This window comes from Herpailurus yagouaroundi, unplaced genomic scaffold, assembly GCF_014898765.1.
Source record: "Herpailurus yagouaroundi ecotype Mexico unplaced genomic scaffold, PumYag 162, whole genome shotgun sequence".
NCBI lineage: Eukaryota > Metazoa > Chordata > Mammalia > Carnivora > Felidae > Herpailurus > Herpailurus yagouaroundi.
This window is the reverse complement of record NW_024412403.1, coordinates 41,257,962-41,278,418: the sequence shown is the minus strand read 5'-3', so window position 1 is coordinate 41,278,418 and position 20,457 is coordinate 41,257,962. Positions and strand designations below refer to the sequence as shown.

Genomic DNA, 20,457 nt, shown 5'->3' with positions numbered 1-20,457 from the left:
TGGGCAAAATGGGTGATGGGTATAAAGAGGGCACTTGCTGGGATGAGCACTGGGTGTTCTATGTAAGTGATCAATCACTAAATAATACTCCTAAAATCATCACTACACTATATGTTAACTAACTTGGATTTAGATAAAATTTAAACGTTAAAAAAAATTTAATAAAAAAATAAAATAAAAATTAAAAATAGCAATAAGAAAATCAGCTTATTAAATAAGCCTTCCTTTATCATCCTGTTTAAAATCATCATCAACAATGCCATGCTTACTTCTCTTTTCCCCATCCACTTAAGTTTTCTCCATAGCACTTATAACACACTATATGTTGCCCCCCAGTAGAATGTGAGTTCTGTGAGCCAGGGATTTTTATTATTTTTTTATTATTGCCTATTACAGAACCTGGCACATAGTAGGTATGCAATAAATATTTGTTGAATAAATGAATGAGTTGTAAAGGCTTTGGAGAATTTTAAACTGACGAATGGCATGATCTGACTTGCTTTGACAGGATCTTTTTGGCTACTGGTGTGAAGAACAAACTGAAGAAAGGCAAAGGTAGAGGCAGGGAGCCCAATTAGGAGACAGTAGTCCAGGTGAGAGATGCTGGTGGCTGGAGGTAGAGTGGAAAACTTGATAATGGGTTCGGGATAACTGCAAGATTTGGTTTGGGTAATGAGCTGCCATTTGCTGAGAGGAGGAAGTCTGGGAGAAGGAGGTTTTAATTGGGAAATGAGTTACCAAGAGAGATCAGGCTTTCTGGAGAAAGTGGTGATGCCTAAGAAGATAACGCAAAGAATGAGGGGTAGGACAGAAAGAGGGTGAAGAATTACAGGTGAAGGGAGCAGTAGTGAAAAATGCACGAATAAAACAGCACGGCTATTTTTGTCTAGAGCCAAAGCCAGTACAAGAACCATGACCTGAAGAGAAATTTAGTAAAACTGTTAACACTTAAGGGCTCAGCACTGGGCCCTTCACCTACTTAATTCTTACAACCTTGCAAGAATAGCTCTCCTCTTTTGACATATGTGGGAGTCTGAGCTCAGTGGGATGCACTTAATTGCTTAAGGCTCCACAACCATAAACTATCATGCTGGAATTTGAATACAGTTGGTCCCCACATCTCTTTGAGCTGCTTCCATTAAATCACATTCTGGTAGTTTTCACTTACTGAATACTTTTTGAGAAAAAAAATAAGATTTTCTAGATTAGAGTGGCTTGGGGGGGGGGTGAGATCTTAGTATTACAATATCTATTTCACCCAACTGTAGTTATTTAAGTACCTATTAATAGGGGACCTTCTTTAAATGTCCTGGACATCAAGAGTTTCTAAGAATGCTCTATGAATTTAAGGGGGAATAGTTTACCTTCTGGGGAAATATGAAGCAGCTTGATGCCTTAGATCTGTGGTTTTTAAACCTTAGCATCATTAGAGTCACCCAGAGGACTTGTTAAACGACAGACTGGTCCCTCAACTGACCAAAATTTAGCATTTGTAACAAGTTCTTAGATGATGCTGATTTTGGTGCTCCCAGGACCAAACTGTAAGAATAAGAATCACTGCTAGTAGAAGAAAATGAAACCTCGGCCACCTGCCCCTACCAGATTTCATCCTTTGTCTCTGAAGTCACTGATCCTGAGGAAAGTCTAATCCTCTCTTTGGATATATTAGATCCACCCATATTTGTAGAGAAAACTGCACGGCATTATGGTTTTAGGAGGACACCTCTGATTTTTCAATCCCACCTGTCCTGTGGCTTCAGTCAAGTTAGTTAATATATCTGAGGTTTGGTTTCTAAAATGCAGAGTTCATATCTATGAGTTGTTTTAATTAGAGATAACATATAAAACAGCTAGTATAATTTGGTAACACAGAAGACATTTCTTCTCCTTTGTGTAGCACTCATAAGTTAAGGCATGGACCTCCCTCTCATTTTTAGTTTTTACTCCATGTAATATTGGATTGCCTCCATTTGACGTCTTGATATGTAGCCCAAACTTCTGACTCTTATCAGTTCGCTCTTGAAATTGGTATGGAATTTATATTATGCACTGAAAGGCAACCTCATTTGTTTATCGTGGAAGCACACTTAGTAATATTTGACTGCTTCCCAAAATTCCTCAAGTCTCAAGAAAAATTAGATAAACCCAATATTTTTTATCTAAATACTTCCTCAATACATTTAGTAGTCTAAAATCATGATCATAAAGCATAGGCTGAGAATTCTAGATCTCAGGTCTAGAGTGCTTCCATAGCTTTGTCAGTGTTTTTCCAAGCATGTTTGTAATATGTACAAACCACTGTATTTGACACTGTCCTTTCATTTGCATTGGTATCTCATCGCATCAAACAGGTGCTTTTTCTACTTCAGCTCTCATTCTTTTCCTGTTGCAAGTTATAGCTGAGTGTAGGGGGTTTTGCTTTGTTAGTCAACCAGAAAAGTAGGAGCCCTCACGCTCACGGACCTCACTTTTAGATACAAATTAATTGGTTTACACATTGTCCCACTGAAATGCTTTTTAGGAAGTAATTTTCATCATATTTACATCTTATTTCAAAGTGACTTCCCAGTGTTTGGTTTTTTGTTTGGAATTCCACCAGAGGCTCTTCATCTTTGAAGATTTACCAACATAGATAAATCCATCCACTGTCTTTCATTTGAAGAGTTCTGATAATTTGTCCACCTACTAAGTTTGCAAAGGGTACCTGAAATAACTTGAGGAACCAGCATTCTATCAACTTGTAATTCCTGCATGTAGACATAAGTTAAAATAATGTCTAAGAAGGTTTTATGTAAACTTTTAGACTTTTCTATTTTAAATTTTTTTTAATTAATCATCTGAATATGGTAATATTAACTAAGTTACTCTCTTAGGAGACCTAATAGAAATTTCTTACTGAATATATACCTTAAGCCTAATTCCTTTTGAAGCAATGTGCTACATAAAACTGAACACTTCATTACCAACAAGGACAATGTTTTATTGAACAAGTCTATGTACAGTACAAAAAATTTCTTGAAATGAGACGCTATTGTTGAATTATTGCAGTTCAATGGCTCAGTTTTAATTTGTACTCTTATAAAATGCAAAGTAAAATAATTTAATGTTCAACAAGGAAGCACAAATTTCCTTTCTTGCTGAATCTGTAATATCTTTCACATATTAACAATTCCAAAATGCATATGCAGCATTTAGGCATTCTGAAAAGGTGTTTTACAGTACCAAATAAATTAAAAGATAAACACTATCATCCCTTTTAGGTTTTTCATCCATACAACAGTTTAAACCAAACATGAAAGGAGTACAGCTGAACCTTCAAGTGTGATTTGAAAAGAATCACAAGTTCAGTGTTATAAGTTATCTACTCATATAATCGGTGGTTTAAAAAAATGGATATGGCTAGAGCCCAAAGTACCAGTGTCCTTGTCCACGGAGATCCCTCTTTTTTGTAATATCTGAGCAGCAAAAATTCAGATTTGCTATTTTCTTGACCTTACTGAGACAGCAGAAAGTTAATATTTAATGTTTTGAAGGAAATTTTTATTAAAAAAAAAAAAAGATTGAAACTTGGTCCATGTAAGATAAACACATCCTCAAAATAGAAGAAGTAGAAAAGTAAAAGAGAAGAACTGAGGAATAAGAAAGCTTCCTTTTCTTCCAAATCCCCAATGAGAACTGTTGGAAGTTTATGCACCCCACAAAAGCAAAATGATGTAAGTTTATGCTTTATAAGACATACATGATGAAATGTACACATTCTTTCAATAGCAATTATTTGAGGATTATATAAAGAGGTTTAGAACAGCATAGCCAAATAGATTTTTATAAAACATTCCTTGATTTAATTATTTATAGGCCAATTTGATCTCAATGTTTCAGAAATAGTTTTCCTTTAGCAACACAAAAGTAGAAATAAAACCTCAAATTAAAGATAAAATTAACAAGTGGAATATGTTTAAAACCTCTTGATATGAACTGCATAATGAATAAAAATAACAATTTTCAGACATGGATTTATGTCAATAGTCACAACTTATAAAAAGTGAAAGTTAAAAGATGTGATAAAATGCTAAATTGTAATTTTAAACTTCTGGAAAATATACAAAGCAGAAATTATATTAAAAAAAAAAAAACCTCACTGTCCAAATGGTGTCCAAACAGACTTTTTATTACATGATGTACTTTATATTGAACTGAAATAGAACTCAAGTATATTTTTAGCTTTAGGAAATATGGAAAACATTTTTTTTTTTTAGTTGACCTTAACGGATTTAAAAATCTGATTGAGTTGCATTTACTTATGTGTCATTTAAATGTAAATCCCACAGCCTAATGTAGGCTACACAACAAAACAAAAACTTAAATTTGATTGGAATGGACTTGTGACTATCACTTGCATAGTAGTGAATGAATAAATAATAAAATTGGGAATTTTTTAAAATCCTCATGGCCTGGATATCCCAACTTGATAAAGTCTGGATGCTACCTTGAAGAAATGCCCCTTCCTTAGTGACTTCATTAAAGAAGCTATAATACTAAGGTCTGACAAGATTATCTGCTTTGAACAAAAACATGTCTGTTTGAATAACTGGAATATTTGGTTGACGATGGCACATTAGTAGCTCCATTTTTTAAGAATTTGCCTTTGTATTTTTGTTCATTTTATCCCTGCTGTAGATTAACACACTACTAGGTAAAAGATCACTAAATTTCCTCTTTTAGAGAATGTACAAGTGGAACATATCTGAGAGGGTATTTTAAAAAACATTTTGTGTTTGAACAATTCATTGACTAGTAAGTTAAAATCTTCCTTAGGAAAACTACTGGTCATCAAGGAAAATAAAAGCATCAATATATCTTAACTGTGTTCTTGCTGTGCAAATTTTTGTGTACATATTTCCTTTTATATATAAAAATTACTATTCAGACCAAATTCATCACTAATAAATAAGAAAGCATGAGTAGTATGGCTTATTTTAGAATTAACTCTCCTAACTGAATAAAACCAATGAATTCTTGACCTGATTTAGCTGACATATTTTTTTTACAGCCAGTTATTTTTATAGGACTGTACTTAGATAACTCACATTAATGTCTAAAAGGACCTTACTATGAATCATCAAGCAATGTCCTAACACTACTCTATATACAAATAGAAATATCCCAGTGTGCTTATACCATTATTCACATTGAGTTATTTGCAATTCAGTGTTTTCCTTCAATTAGATAGCCTTTAATGGTCTTAGATTCCTCCCATCTCTCCTCAAAGTTACTGATGGTTCTTTTTCTATTGGACACTGCTGCCTTTAAATACAACTCATTGGTATTACCAAAATGGAAAGTGGAGCTTATTAGCAAAGTGTTTTGTTTTCTTTTGTTTAATTTTCAGTGCTGGCATGCCATTCATTGAACTCTATCCTGTCTAATCAATCATCTGGAAACAAGTTACAATCTTTTATGGATAGCATGGTGATATATCAAATTTTATTTTCATGTATCAGTTTTTAAATTATAATAAACCAAATACCAATGTTCTTTAAACCGTGTTTGACGAGAAGGGGAGGACATAATCTGATTATGCATGACAAGAAAACAAATTTCTTTTGTAGAATACTTTAAGCTGTTTATTGTAAACCACCCCCACGCCCCCCCCCCCTTTTTTTTAATAACCGGTTAACTTTTCCCTTTCTGTAAGGCCATAGCTGGTTTTCCTTTCTGACTAGTTGCCCGAACATGTTTCTCACATAGGTAAAACTGAACATGCTGCATTAATAGTCATCAACTTTTTAAAAAATGTGGTTTTCTGGATAACTGGTACTTTGGGAGTTTTTTAATAACCCTTTTGGAGTCTAAACCAGCACATCTCCTCTCTGAGTTCATTCTAGAAAATGTGCTTTGTCTTTATCTTTAGTAAATCCAAGACCGCTTGAAAATTAAGGCCATCAGGAAAATAGCAAACTGATGATGCAATTTCTTGCAGTGCTTTTCTCACACTACTGCTTGATCGACAGATCATTCTGAAACATTTTTATCAGGCACCTGTAAAACAGAACATGTCTGTTAATTCAAATTTTATAGTTCAACTGGAATTCTAAGTTAGATTCCTATTTTACCCCTTACTCATTCGAAAAATATTGTTATTAGTAGAAAAGCAAGCTTTTGCTCAGTTTTTTTCAGTTATTTTCTGGTTCTTTTTCACTTCTGTTTCTATAATAGAAGCTCAGCTTAGGGGCGCCTGGGTGGCGCAGTCGGTTAAGCGTCCGACTTCAGCCAGGTCACAATCTCGCGGTCCAGGAGTTCGAGCCTCGCGTCAGGCTCTGGGCTGATGGCTCAGAGCCTGGAGACTGTTTCTAATTCTGTGTCTCCCTCTCTCTCTGCCCCAACCCCGTTCATGCTCTGTCTCTCTCTGTCCCAAAAATAAATAAACATTGAAAAAAAAATTTTTTTTTTAAGAAATAGAAGCTCAGCTTCACTTGGTTTATATTCTGGCATTAGATGAAAAACATTTCCATCATAATTACTTCATTTCTAAAATTTTTATTACATGAAATCTGCAATGAAGAAAATGTCTTGGACACACAGTGAAAGTATGATCAAAGAACATGAAAAACCATGTACAAGTTCTGGCTTCCACAAGTTCATAGGCTGTACCTATGCAAATTACTCACTTGTGAATTTCAGTTGCTTGATCTATGAAACAGGAATAGTAATATCACCTTCATAGTAGTGGTATGGATTGAAAGAAATAACATATGGGGTGGTGCTTTATAATCTGCACTATGCAAATGTTAACTTTCTTAACCTCATAAAGATCTATGGCATTTTCTGTTTCTACAGATAACACCTACTAAGAAGATAGAAGACTTACTTTCATCATCTGAATCAAATCCAAAGAGTGTCTGACATTTCTTTTGTGCAAGGTGAGCCTCAAGTGCTTCTGCATTACAGTAGGTGGTCAGGCATTTGCCACATCTTAATCTTTTCACGGATTTTTTACAAACGTTATCTTGATCAGAACAGGCATCTACTCTATCAGTCAGAAATTTTCTGCGTTTTGGCATACTAAGGTACCGTTCATCAAGGTAACTGGGAGGCAGTGGTCTGACATACGGCTTTGTTAAAATTAAGCCATATGAAGTATGTTCACTCGTCAGATTTGGTTTGGAAGGTGCCTGAGATACTGGCAGGGTATTATGTTCTTGTGGTACAACACTGGGTAAAATGGAACCATTTTCTGTCCTGATTCTGTTTGTATCAGTTTTCAAAGCAGGCTCTGACGAAACTAAAGGTGTCTGCTCTGTTCCACTGTGTCCATTGACTAAATCACTAATACTATAATTACTTTCAGAATTTGGCTCTATGTCAGGCATCTTTTGGTCTATCAAGCTTATATCAGAAACAGTGTCGTCAGAATGTTCATTTCCATTCTGAACTAAACCATCTGTTTTCTTCTCCATACTTTCTGTACACGTCTTTGGTTCTATGGAATCTTTCCTTGATTTGCTAGTAGAAACTGGCAGAGTGAGAGTTTGTTTCTCATTACTAGATGAGTCTTTTTCCTGATGATTAGGATTTGAGTCTGTAAGAACATCCCAAAGAATTGTTTCACTTGGTTGTGCGGAGGATTCTGGTGTTTTACTCAAATAGTGCTGAGCTTCATGTTCATAGAGCAGAGGAAGATCTTCAAAAAGCTCGTGACATTCTGGAAAACTACACTGAGCTTGAAATATCCTGTGACTTTTTGTGTGCTGAGCAAGCTGGAATGGCAACTTAAATGACTCGTTGCAATTAAAATGCAAACAGAAGTACACATTTGGGTAGCTGTGTCTATTAAGGTGATCTATAAAATGTTGAGAATCTTCAAATTGCCTTTGACAGAATTTGCATTTTCCTTTGCTCCACTTCATTACCGTTTGCCGCACATTTAAATCAGTTGGATGTACAGTCCTTGCATGTTTATTTAGAAATCCGATTCTTTTAAATATCCTGACACAACCAAGAGCAGGGCACTTAAAGTTCCCTTCTTGATCTGTAGCATATATCTCTTTTGGATGGCACACAGTTCCATTGATTTTATGAAGTACGGAAGTTTCTTGATTCAGGTCATAATCGTCTTCTTCATAATCACCTTCTTCATCCTCTTCCTCCTCATAGTCATCCTCACATACAGGCAAAGGTTCTGAGACATTATTTAAAGAAGTATCAGGATTCCCATTTTCAATCATGTTCTCAATTACATCTTCGGATACACTTACGGGAATTTCAATGAATTCAGCCACATGTGCAGGGATGACCTCTTTGTTTCCATCACTGGAAGCAGTAATTGTGTCTGCTTCCAAATCCTTATTATCAGAATTCCCATTCTCAAATGAAATGAAAGCATCGGAACAATTTATTTCTTCCACAGCGGGGATTTCTTGATCCTCCTGTTGAGCTGCAGCAATTTGCTGTCTTTGTATTTTCTTAACATGATTCTTTAAATGCTTCTGCATAAGTCCTTTGTTTCTAAATTTCCTACCACATATCACACATGAAAAACTGCCCTTTTTCTGATGAGCCTGGGCATGCCTTACAATGTGACCGCCTAGAAATTCCTTGTTACATAACATACACCGATGCCTTGGGACATTGTGATCTACTTTGGAAACATTAAGAGCCATAAGGTTTTTCTTTGTATTAATGTGACCCTTAGGTTGCACTCTAGACAAATCATCAGGATCAGGCTCTCCAGTGCTCTGATCGGTAAGAGAGTCAAGCCCTTCATCTAAACCTTGCTGTTCCACTGCCTTTTTCAGATTACCTGTAGAATTTTCCAGTGTACTTTCATTTAGAAATCTAACTGCTGATTTATCACTCAATAATGCTACACAGTTTTTCTTAATCATTACGAAGTTCCAGAATTCAGGATCAAAAAACAATCCCTTTTTCAAAATGGGAAGTAATTCAAAACGAACTCGATTTTGAACACTACTTGTGCCTTCGTTATATTCCTCATCTGGACGTTTGTAAAGGTCTTCAACAGTATGGTAAGCTTCCAGGGAGCGCTCAAGAAAAAATATTGAGAGTGCACAAATCCTGAGGATCTCCAAATCATTTGGCAAAAAATGTGCAATTGTTTTATATATTAAACATTTAGTTTTGGGATCATCATGAAGATCTAGTTGTAGGGCACAACCACATATTTCGACACAGATTTGTAAGCCATCTTCTTCAACCTGTAAGAGGAAAAATATTACTAAATACCTTTGTAAAAAACATTTTTACATTGTTTTATTTTTTTAAATATAACTCTGAAATGAGAGCTAAATAAACACATTATGCTACAATGTGCAGTTTTCCTCATCAGGTAGCCTTATTTTAATTTTTCTTTAATATAGAAGTAAATCTTTCTTCTTTAACTTGACAATAATCTGGAGGAGATAGCATTTTAGCTTCCAATTTAATTAGTTTTTAAGTTTGACAAACCCTACTAATCGATAAAAAATGCTTCATAACCTTATGGTGATTAAGGTTTCTTACAAATCTAGCCCCCCATTTATTTTAGGTACCAATCTTACATTCTAAGGTAGAAGGGTTAAATTGAATAATGCTTAAATTAAATAAATGTTTAAAGCATTTATCAATTTTGATGTTTAAAAAGAGCTAGATTTAAAAAAAAAAAGACTGCTTACAGACATTCATAAACCTGCACTAAAAACATTACTTATCTTATTAAATAATATTATTTTTTTTTTTCAACGTTTATTTATTTTGGGGACAGAGAGAGACAGAGCATGAACGGGGGAGGGGCAGAGAGAGAGGGAGACACAGAATCGGAAACAGGCTCCAGGCTCTGAGCCATCAGCCCAGAGCCCGACGCGGGGCTCGAACTCACGGACCGCGAGATCGTGACCTGGCTGAAGTCGGATGCTCAACCGACTGCGCCACCCAGGCGCCCCTAAATAATATTATTTATCCAAGTAAGAGGAAAAGTGGGGCCCACATGAACAGGGCAATTACAGTCTTTCCAAATCTAATAAAAATCAAAATAATGAACCTACTTGGAAGTTATCTGAAAATTATCAAGCTTTGAAACTTTTACTGATGACTCAAAGGTAACTGAACTTGGGAATTTGTTATGTGTCCACCTTAACTCAAATTATAAATGATGCCTCTAGTGATCAGAAATGATCTAAATGCTTGTTTGAATAGAAAAAAGATACAATGATAATATGTCTTTAAGATTGTGCGTGTGTGTGTGTGTGTGTGTATGTGTGTGTGCTCACATGCACATGTGCTGCCTGCATATGTAGATGACAGGGAGGAACACTACCTTGCCAGCCTCATGTCTTCTTAGTCCTTTATGTGCTTTGTAGACCTGCTTGACTACTTACTTACACTTCCACAGGCAGACCTTAACTTTGCATGTTATAATCCCATGTTATCTAGGTAGTAAATTTCTACCCATTTCCTGTTCATTTTTTGAGAGTCAGTTTTACTCTGAAAGTTTTTCTCCCCATTCATATTCTGGCCCCAGCCCTGGAGTAGAGTTAAACATCCCTCTTCTTTCCACTGAGAATAGTTTATACTTATTTATAAAAAGTACATATATATTGTTTTGTAACTGTATATGCCCCTATGCCCTGACTTTGGATTCTTAAATCACAGGGACAGTATCTCATTTTTTATATCCTCCTGTCGTTAACATAGAAGTTGGCATAATACGTTGACCTTTAAATAAATGTTTGCAAATATGAATGGGATTGGATCTATTCTACTGACGTTAGCTTTCTCCTATGTAAATCCATCATTTCAGCTTGGAATCCTTTTCTGAACTCAAATTTTTTATTTCTTCGTATCTATCACAATTAGATATTTCCACCTAGATTTTCCAGATATAGTAAATTCAAAATTCACTGCTTCAAAACAGAATTCCTTCTCTCTCTCCTAAGTTCTATCTACATCCTCTGTCTTAACTCATGAAATTATCATGTATCCAGCTGCCCAAGTCTAAAATTTTTAAGATCATAGGGCACGTGAGTGGCTTAGTCAGTTGAGTATCCAACTTAAGCTCAGGTAATGATCTCATGTTCGTAAGTTCAAGTCCCATATCAGGCTTGCTGCTGTCAGCGCAGAACCCTCTTCGGATCCTCTGTCCCCCTCTTTCTTTGTCCCTCCCCAGTTTGTGCTCACTTACTCTCTTAAAAATAAACATTTAAAAAAATTAAAAAGAATAAAACTTTAAAAAAAATTCAAAATCATCACAAAATGCAACAGGATACTTCCTTACCTGAAATCCTTCAACAATCCCAGTACATTTATGGACTGAAGTTCCAACTTTCAGTGCGGCATGCAAGTCCTTTAAGTATTTCCAACAACCACCACCCACCAGCCCTACAACTTCAGGCAGTCTCTGACTAGTTTCATCTCCCACACACTTCCTCATGTTTTTCTCCTACCATATTAATGCTAATGGACACTTGTGGGAAAAACAATTGATGTAGTGAGGCAAAAGTGCTCTGTAAACTGCAAAATACTTTACATGTTAGTGTTCTCCTCCTCTATCGTTTAAAACCCAGCTTAAAGCATCTTCCTCTGTGAGCCTTTTCAGATAAGCCATTTGTAAGGTCTCATTCTTCTGAATTCACACGGCATTCTTTTTGCTTCTTTTCAGAGCGCTAAAGTACGTATATGATTTATCCCATCATTAAAGATGTTTTTAGTAGAGTATACACAGTTAAGCACATTTTCAATATTTATTTCATCTTTGAATTTTTCCTCTTATATTCTCATGTTGAGTAGACATGTGAAAATAAGAAAGCTTTATGACAACTGGCTGAACATCACCTACATTGTAAACTTTGCATAACAAAACTCAACTTTTGGTGCAAATAAGAATCCTATGTATATATATGGATACATTTTTATTTTTTAAAAAGTTTTACTGGGGCACCTGGGTGGCTCAGTTGGTTGAGCATCCAACTTTGGCTCAGGTCATGATCTCACGGTTTGTGAGTTCGAGCCCCGCATCAGGCTCTGTGCTGACAGCTCAGAGCCTGGAGCCTGCTTCGGATTCTGTGTCTCCCTCTCTCTCTGCCCCTAACCCACTCACATTCTGTTTCTGTCTCTCTCAAAAATAAATAAACATTAAAAAAAAAAATTAACAAAAAAAGTTTTACTGGTGATTCTGGTGCAATTTAAATATTGAGAAGGAGGGTGCCTGGGTGGCTCAGTCAGTTAAGTGTCCAACTGCAGCTCAGGTCATGATCTCACAGTTCGTGGGTCAAGGCCCACATTGGGCTCTGTGCTGACAGCTCAGAGCCTGGAGCCTGCTTCAGACTCTGTTGTCTACCTCTCTCTCTGCCACTCCTGTGTTCACACTCTGTCTCTCTCTCTCAAAAAAAATTTTTTTAAATAAATAAAAATAAAGAAATATTGGAAGGATTTTAAAACATAGCTTGTTTGGTTTTCTTTCCCTTTTTGATGGGGGTAGAGATTAACTTTGACAATGCATTTTTTTTTTAATGTTTATTTTTGAGAGACGGAGAGAGAGAGGGCGAGTGGGGGAGGGGCAGAGAGAGAGGGCGACGCAGAATCTGAAGCAGGCTCCAGGCTCTGAGCTCTGAACTGTCAGCACAGAACCTGATATGGGGCTTAAATTCATGAACAGCGAAATCATGACCTGAGCCAAAGCTGGACGCCTAACAGACTGAGCCACCCAGGTGCCCCAACAATGCATTTGAATGACATTTCACTGTTTAATAATGAAGCTATGAATGCAGTTAGTAAAATAAAATCAGAAATTTACAAAGCTCTCTGAATATAATGCTGCTAACTTTATATCATGGGAATATAATCACTACATGGTCATACATCTAATGAATGACGTGATAATTAGTGTGAAAAATGGATAAATTTATAAGAAATATTAAAATACATTATTTATTGGATGTTCTTTATATATTTAAAAATAACCCACATAAAGATTCAGCCAAATGGAGCTCCCTAAAATGCAGGGTAGCTTTATCTTTCCTATCTTGGTATTCAAGGTTCTGTTAATATTTGAGGGGAAAAAGTTAAAGCGTTTGCAGGATCCAGTTTCATGCCTATGTAAGAGTCTTACACAGAACTGTATTCACTTTTAAGTGACCACGAAAAACTTACTTCAGAACTATTTTTAAAAACAGGTAATGAATTTTACTGTTACTTCAAATAAATACTTTAAAAATTTGTCAGATTTCAAAAATGCTTCAGAATTCATTGTTCCTTTTCACCTTAATACCAGACTTAAAATTATGAACTATATTTTTCTGTGAAAGTGACCTATGTATATACAAAGTTCATTTGCAAATAAGTTAAGATTCTACAAACAGGAGTTAGGATAATGTTAAAAGTGTGACACTTTTAAAGAAAAGAGTAATTACTTCTTATCGAAGCAGTTGTTCCCATATTAAATTTTAAGTAACAGTAAATTGGCAGTTTTTCGGTCTTTTTTCAGTTATTTTCACTTATGTAAATGCTTAGTACCATGTTGGGAGATTGCAGTTGGGGAAAGGGAAGGATATGATATGTGGCCTTTGAATCCTCCTTCTCTTCAGAAACATTTTATCATAAAAGATTCAAGTTTCGGTGAACTGTCATTTACATTTCATTTAAAATTAAGGGATAAATATATCCTATTTACCTCATCTTTAATGATTTTCATGAAAGGAAATATGACTCTCACATTAGTTGCTGTTCTTAAAAGCTGGTAGCATTGATCTACAAAAACTTGCTTTGAAGGATTAGACTTAAGCTGAAGTTTACTCCATATGAAAATCAACTCCCTGTAAATGAGAAAAAAAAAGAGAAATATTAAAAATAGAGTTTATTCAAATACAGGCATTAGCTATCTTTTGCTGATTCTATAGTACCCTGGCTGCGATGGATACAAAATGGGCATAAATGGATATTATGTTAACCTCCAGCTACTTCTGCTACCTGTATGGGACAAAAAGAGAGATCAAAAATTGTAATCTTCAGTGATAAGGAATGAATTCCAATCATATGCTGACAAACCCAAGGCACCTCTAGTACATGATAAACTCTAATCCCGGTGTACCTATATCAATGATATTACTTTAAAAAAAATAAACTTTGACCTTTAATTAATACTTTACTTGTAAATTTAGAAATCAATTTTGTATACTTTCTATAAAGATATGTCCATGTTTTTCATTTTCAATCTATTAAGATACCTGTTGTGGTATAGGTTTAAAGTGTAAGACACTGTAGTACTGATTCTGAAATTTTATGTTGAAGATCATCTATTCTTCCTTAAGATGTAGTATTTTTAAACAGAAAAGCTATGGGCCATTTAAAGCATTTCACAGGTAGATTGGTTTCTAAGATGTGGCCAGGGTTATTAGATGGACAAAGGAGGAGCAGTGGGTCTTGAGGCAAAGGAAATCAACATATAATTGATACGTTTAGGTATCCCATTCTAGTAAATTAGAATTCTTTAAAGTGTGTCAAGTTACATAAAGCATCATAATCTAAAAAGTATTAAGATAATTGATGAAAATGGTTTTGTTTTGTTTTGTTTTGTTTTGTTTTAAGTGATTTACTGAGCATGTACTTTGAGCCCAGCACATGCAGCTATTAAGTCTAAGGATAGCTTGACTACTATCGTGAAAGTGTACATAGTCTACTTAGAGAGACAATACAGAAAGCACAAAACAGAAAATAATGGCAAGCAACACAGAAGTAGTAAAACCAAAATTCTAATTCCATCTTCTTCTAGCTGTATGGGTGTTAATAAGTTTCAGTTCACAACCCCACTTTTTTTGCATATAAAAGCTCACCAGGTTTCACACTTTGCTCCCAAATCTGTAGCTCTGACTTCTTTCCCAATTTCCATTTCTGGGTATTTCAATTTAGATTGCTTTCTATCACCATAACCCACTTAGAATGAATAATACTCCTGCAAAATTGATTATCTTTTGCTAGGTCAGTCAATGACACTAAACATTCCTCGTTAGGTTCTAATCTGTTTATTTTCCACAGCCTTTGTATTCAAATTATATTTTTGCCCATAGCCATACCATTCTTTCTCAGTGCTACCACCTTAGGCCCTCTAATTTTACATATGCACTTCTACAGCTGCTAAACTGCTCTGTTTCCAGACTTTCAAATAATTTCATTCAGTGCTTATTCCATATGTCACATAGTATTAACAGCAACAGAAATGTGGGTTTTGGAGTCGGGATAGGATTATAATCCTGGGCACTCTTCAAGGTTAGTTAATGTACTTTGTTTATTCTCATTTTTTTTATGCTAATTGCTGTACTCAGAAAGTAACTCATTTCTAAGATGAGCTTATCTTTCAGAGTCCATTATCAAGTACCCCTTCTTCGTGAATGCCTTCACGAATACCCCAATCTAAAGTGATAACTACCTCAGAATAGATCTATCCCTCTTGTTGGTTTCATGCCTTTCATGTATTTCCTTGTTGATATTTTATGGGGCCTGTTGCCCCAACTGTTGTTAATCCCCATTGTTAATTTCAGTGACACATTGTATAGTGGAGGTAGTGGCAAAAACATGAGACTGGGAATAAGAGATTTCTCATTAGGGCATTCTATACTAAATGGTGTGATATTACCCAGTTCACAGTGAGCCATCTTTTTCTGGAAATAACCTACTACACAAGGTTGGAACCCCAGTAACCATTTGAACTATGTGACCGTCCTCACCCTCCTTACGATATTAATTATAGGAAACTGACCCCAGTCAGGCCGGTCAGAGTCCCTGGAATGTTCTCAACTCTAAACTATGAAGGCTGGAGACTGTTGACATTCCTTCTGGTCTGCAACAGGAGAGAATGAAGTCAACTGGCAGAAAAATCAGTGTCCCTGGAAGCAGTTATCTTTGGGGACCTATTCTATCCTTCCCCTTTTTTTGTCATGACCCAGTATTTTTTCCATGTGCACTAACTTTTTCCTAAACTAATTAGACATAGGATGCTATCACTTGCAAATTGACTAGTATAAGTTCTAACTCCATTTTATTACCAGCTAGGTGGCTTTTATCTCTGTTATCCAGTTTTCTTAGACATAAAAATAATGGACAGTTAAGTGAAAACACCTAGGTGAAATGTCTGGTATGTACTGATGTTTCATAAATCACTAACTTCCTTTATTCTTTCCTTATCTTTATAATCTTAATAGTACCAACCAGTGAGATTTATTCAACAAATATTTGCTACTTAATAAAGTGGTAAAAAAAAAAAAAAGTCTTCCTAAATGCTAAGAGCATTTATTTTTTTTTTCTTTTTTTTTCAACATTTTTATTTTTTTATTTTTGGGACAGAGAGAGACAGAGCATGAACGGGGCAGGGGCAGAGAGAGAGGGAGACACAGAATTTGAAACAGGCTCCAGGCTCTGAGCCATCAGCCCAGAGCCCGACGCGGGGCTCGAACTCATGGACCACGAGATCGTGACCTGGCTGAAGTCGGAGGCTTAACCGACTGCGCCACCCAGGCGCCCCGCTAAGAGCATTTAGAGGGAGCCTCTTGAGGAAATCTATTAAGGGAAATTGCAGACCCAGAATGATGTATAAGATGATGGTGGACATTCTAAATAAGGGGTATTTTATAAACAAAGGGATGAGATAGAAGGCAAGCAGGTTACTGTGTTTAAGAAGACCTGGCAGATCTCTGCAACAGATTTAAAGACAAAAAATAAAAAATGATAGTTGGAAATTGGGGGAGAGTATTCATTGCACTCATTATTACACAGATCAATGTTTAACATATTAGAAATGTATATATTCTCCAACTTGCTCCAAAAAATAAATTGAGACTCCTAATAGACATCCTTAGGGTACACTATTATTATTTTTCTTTTTTGAAGAGAGAGATCTCATTTCCCTTTGTTTCTGTTAATTCAGGATGAAACTTGATGAACAAAATGTAATCCCAAGATTCTAATAAATTTGCCAGGAAAGGGCTGCCAGTATGGATTTTAGCTTTCTAAAAGTAGGGAAAGCAGAAATCTCAGGATATGATTATGGAGCTCCATTTTGACTGAATTTATAAAAGGGGTATCGGGTTTTACTTGTACTTTAGATTTTGAAGGAAAACAAAATGCTCTGAAAACCCACAATAGTCTTCTTTGCTCATGAGCAAACAGTGTTGATGAAGCTTACATTTTCTTCTCAAATAGAAGTCCTTTAGAAAACATAGCTCCTATATGGTACACAAACACATTTCCCAGGTACTAGCTACTAATAAAATCATCAAGTAACAGGCTGCAGAGAATGTAGGCTATAACAGGGTATACAGCCACCTTTACAACATACATTTTTTTTATGTTTGATCTATTTATAGTAAGTAATATTTAATAGAGGCTGTGAGTCAGGCTGCCTGGGTTTGAATCTTAGCTTCATTATTTACTTCATTACTTCATTATTTACATGGCATTATTTACATGGGAATGTATATATGAAATACAGACTATAGGAAGCACTCAGAAGATATTAGTAGCTGCTGTTATTATTACTACTACTTGTTATTGTTAGCAAATGGCAGAGAAATGGAGTTGGTTGCTTGCTCTACTGGCTTCAGATAGAGCAAAACTGGACTATGGATCAGGTTCTGTCCACAGAGACGGGGGAGATGAGGTAAGCCGGTTCATAGGGAAAGCCAAAATGAAACAGACAACACAGACCTCGGAGGCATGAAAGAATCCTGCTCTTCAAGTTATGGTGAAAATCAACTTTTAGAAGTAAGAGAAAAGGACCCCAGCATTCAGAAATATTGAGGAGAGGTAGAAGAAATAAGAGAGCAGGTAATCAGTACCCCGCCCACTCAGAAGGACGGACAAAGGAACAGGCTGAAGATTCCTTTCCAGTTAGGCAGCTGGGAGTCACACACCCAGCTTCTATTCTTAGAAGGTGCCAGTGGGTGGGGGCAGGAAAGATAGGCACTCTTCTATTTTTAAGATCCCTCCCTAAATAGTAAAATGGTTAGCCAAAAGAAGAAAGCATTTTTGTTTGTTTGTTTGTTTGTTTGTATTTGGGATTTCAGTTTACTTATGAGTATATTAAAATGAAGAGGCTAAAGATATTCTGTTGGCTTAATATAGTCAAAGTCAGAACATTCCTTTACGCATAGGAAAAGATCTACTTTAACAGTCATGATTATATTTCAGAATAACTACATATCAAGAAATGGTAACTCTTTAAAAACTATTTAATATTGTCTTACCACTGCCTCCTGATCCCCTCCTCTCTTTGAAATTCCAATTTACATGGTAAACTTTTTAATACGAATTTGCATAATCTAAATAAAAATATACTTCCCTGGAAGATAAGTCCACTAATTTCTAGACCCAGCTCTGCTACTAATTAGCTATTTGACTCTATCTCTGAGTCTGAAGATTTTAATCTATAAAATAATATTAAATGAGTTTATCATTAAATTCATCTTCTAGGTATTCTTTTAAATATTTTAAGAATTTAGGTCCGAGATGGTGACGTAGGCAGACCCTGAACTCACCTCCTCCAGGGACACAACAAATCTGCACCTACACAGAGAGCAATTCCTCCTGCAGAACTGAGGACTGACTGAACAGCTGAACAACAAAAGTAAGAGCGACCACATAGAGAATGGCAAGAAAGACGGAGACACGGTAATAGGGAATCCCCACTCTCACCCCTGTAAACTGCAGTGGGGAGGGACAGTAATAAGGGACTATGAGCAGATTCATCTGCTCTGAGGTACAGGAGAAAAAGTTGCAGTTTAAAAGGGCAACTAGAATATAAAGGATCTAGCCCTAGAACTCTGCCAAATGGCAGGGAGACTGCTGGAACTTTCTCTAGGTCAGGGGGGCTGTCAAGCACCACAGTTTACACATTCCCCATCCACCTTGACAGCATGGACAGGAGCATGGTCCAGACACCCTACCACCTCAACGAGCCCTGGCCCTCTACCCATACCTGCCCCAACTGTCTCACTAAGGAGGCCCAATACAGTGCATACCGGGTCACCCTTGTCAGTGTTCACTGTAGCTCAAGACTACTTGACAAAGTAACACAGGCACAAAGCACCCTGGAACGCTCCAGACCCACACCACTTAAGCTCCAGACAACTTGCCAGGACACTGTGGTCCACACCTGCTTCTGCTCCAGCTGCCCGAAAAGGGCACCCCACACAGAATGCCCCAGGATGCCTCAGCCTGCACCCACTTTAGCTTCTGCTATCACCCACAACACAAGAGAGCCCTGAGACCACCTCGTACCCACTTCAGCTTCAGCTGTCCTGCCAGTGTGCCCTCTGTGCAGAAAACCCCAGGAGCAGCCCAGCCTACACCTACTTCAGCTCTGGCCGTCCCACCAGCATGGCCCCAGCACAGGGAGTCCCAGGACATCCAGCCTATGACAGCTACAGCTCTAGCCAGCTAGCCAAAGTCATCAGGCACACACAATCCACACAGGGGATAACCATACACAGGATCATTCCTTCAAGTTTAGGAGAAGTAGCTGTTCCACCTAATTCACAGAAATAAACACAGAAAGTCAAGCAAATGGGGACAGAGGAATATGCTCCAAATGAAAGAACAAGACAGAGCCTCAGAAAAAGAACTAAATAGAACAGGGACAAGCGATCTACCTGATAAAGAGTTCAAAGTAACGGTCATAAACTCAGGACTTCAACAAAGAAAGAGAAAAATAAATAAATAAATAAATAAATAAATAAATAAATAAATAAATAAATAAATAAAATTTTTAAAAAATGAGTATGGCTTAAGGGCTATCTTGGATAACACTGAGTAAACAAACATTTACATTACAGGGGTCCCAAAAGAATGAAGAAATAATACCTTAAAACTTTCCCAACCTGGGGAAGGAAAGAGACATCCAGGCTCAGGAGCACAGAGAATTTGGATCAAGATGAACCCAAGGAGATCCATACCACTACACATAATAATTAAAATGTCAAAGAGGAAAGATTTTAAAAAGTATAGTTCCTTACCCAGCACTATGAAATTAAAAGCTCTGAGAATAGGCATGAAAACCTGCATTAAATAACAAGCTTTCTGTGTGACCTTATGCTTACTAAAGTTTTTAAAGAGTTACTTGATATCAGAATGACAGATTTTAAATTCCTTAAGATTGCTTAATGCGTGTACCAGTTTATAATTATGTGTGTATATGGTGGGGTTAGGGGGTGATGCATGGGACAGAAGAGTGCTAAAGTTTGACAGACCTGATAGTCTGGGAACTGGTTATGAAAATGACAGTTTTCTGGAGAGTGGAGAGCGTGGCAATCGGGACAACAGAGAGAAAGTATATGAATAAACACTGATGACTGAAATGTCTTACGTTTATGGTACCTGATAGCCGTGGTCCATGCTGTAAATCGCTCTGTGAAATCCTGTTATGGTGATAGTTTTCAAAAACTATTATGAGAAATAAACTAGATAGACGGAAACATA

At 36.5% G+C, this 20,457-nt stretch overlaps 1 protein-coding gene and 1 long non-coding RNA gene across 8 annotated transcripts in view; one reads left to right on the top strand and one right to left on the bottom strand.

Annotated features, from left to right (window-relative positions):
• LOC121036112 (uncharacterized) overlaps positions 1–20,457 on the top strand; it is a 22,740-nt gene extending 2,283 nt beyond the window's left edge. For 2 of the 4 annotated variants that reach the window (XR_005793240.1, XR_005793243.1), the window contains exons 2-4: positions 509–593; positions 6,838–6,920; positions 18,476–19,608. This is a non-coding gene — a long non-coding RNA (uncharacterized LOC121036112). Of the gene's footprint in view, positions 1–508; positions 594–6,837; positions 6,921–18,453; positions 19,609–19,814 lie in introns of those variants that run through there. The other 2 variants (XR_005793242.1, XR_005793241.1) reach the window with 2 other exon arrangements.
• The window catches only part of ZNF654 (zinc finger protein 654), a 97,296-nt gene continuing 79,798 nt past the window's right edge, over positions 2,960–20,457 (bottom strand). For 3 of the 4 annotated variants that reach the window (XM_040484230.1, XM_040484233.1, XM_040484234.1), the window contains 2 exons: positions 13,664–13,805; positions 6,522–9,215 (listed from right to left, as the gene is read on the bottom strand). In XM_040484230.1, coding sequence (XP_040340164.1) covers positions 6,804–9,215; positions 13,664–13,805 — 2,554 coding nt within the window. In that variant the 3' untranslated portion in view covers positions 6,522–6,803. Of the gene's footprint in view, positions 6,040–6,521; positions 9,216–13,663; positions 13,806–20,457 lie in introns of those variants that run through there. The other variant, XM_040484231.1, reaches the window with a different exon arrangement.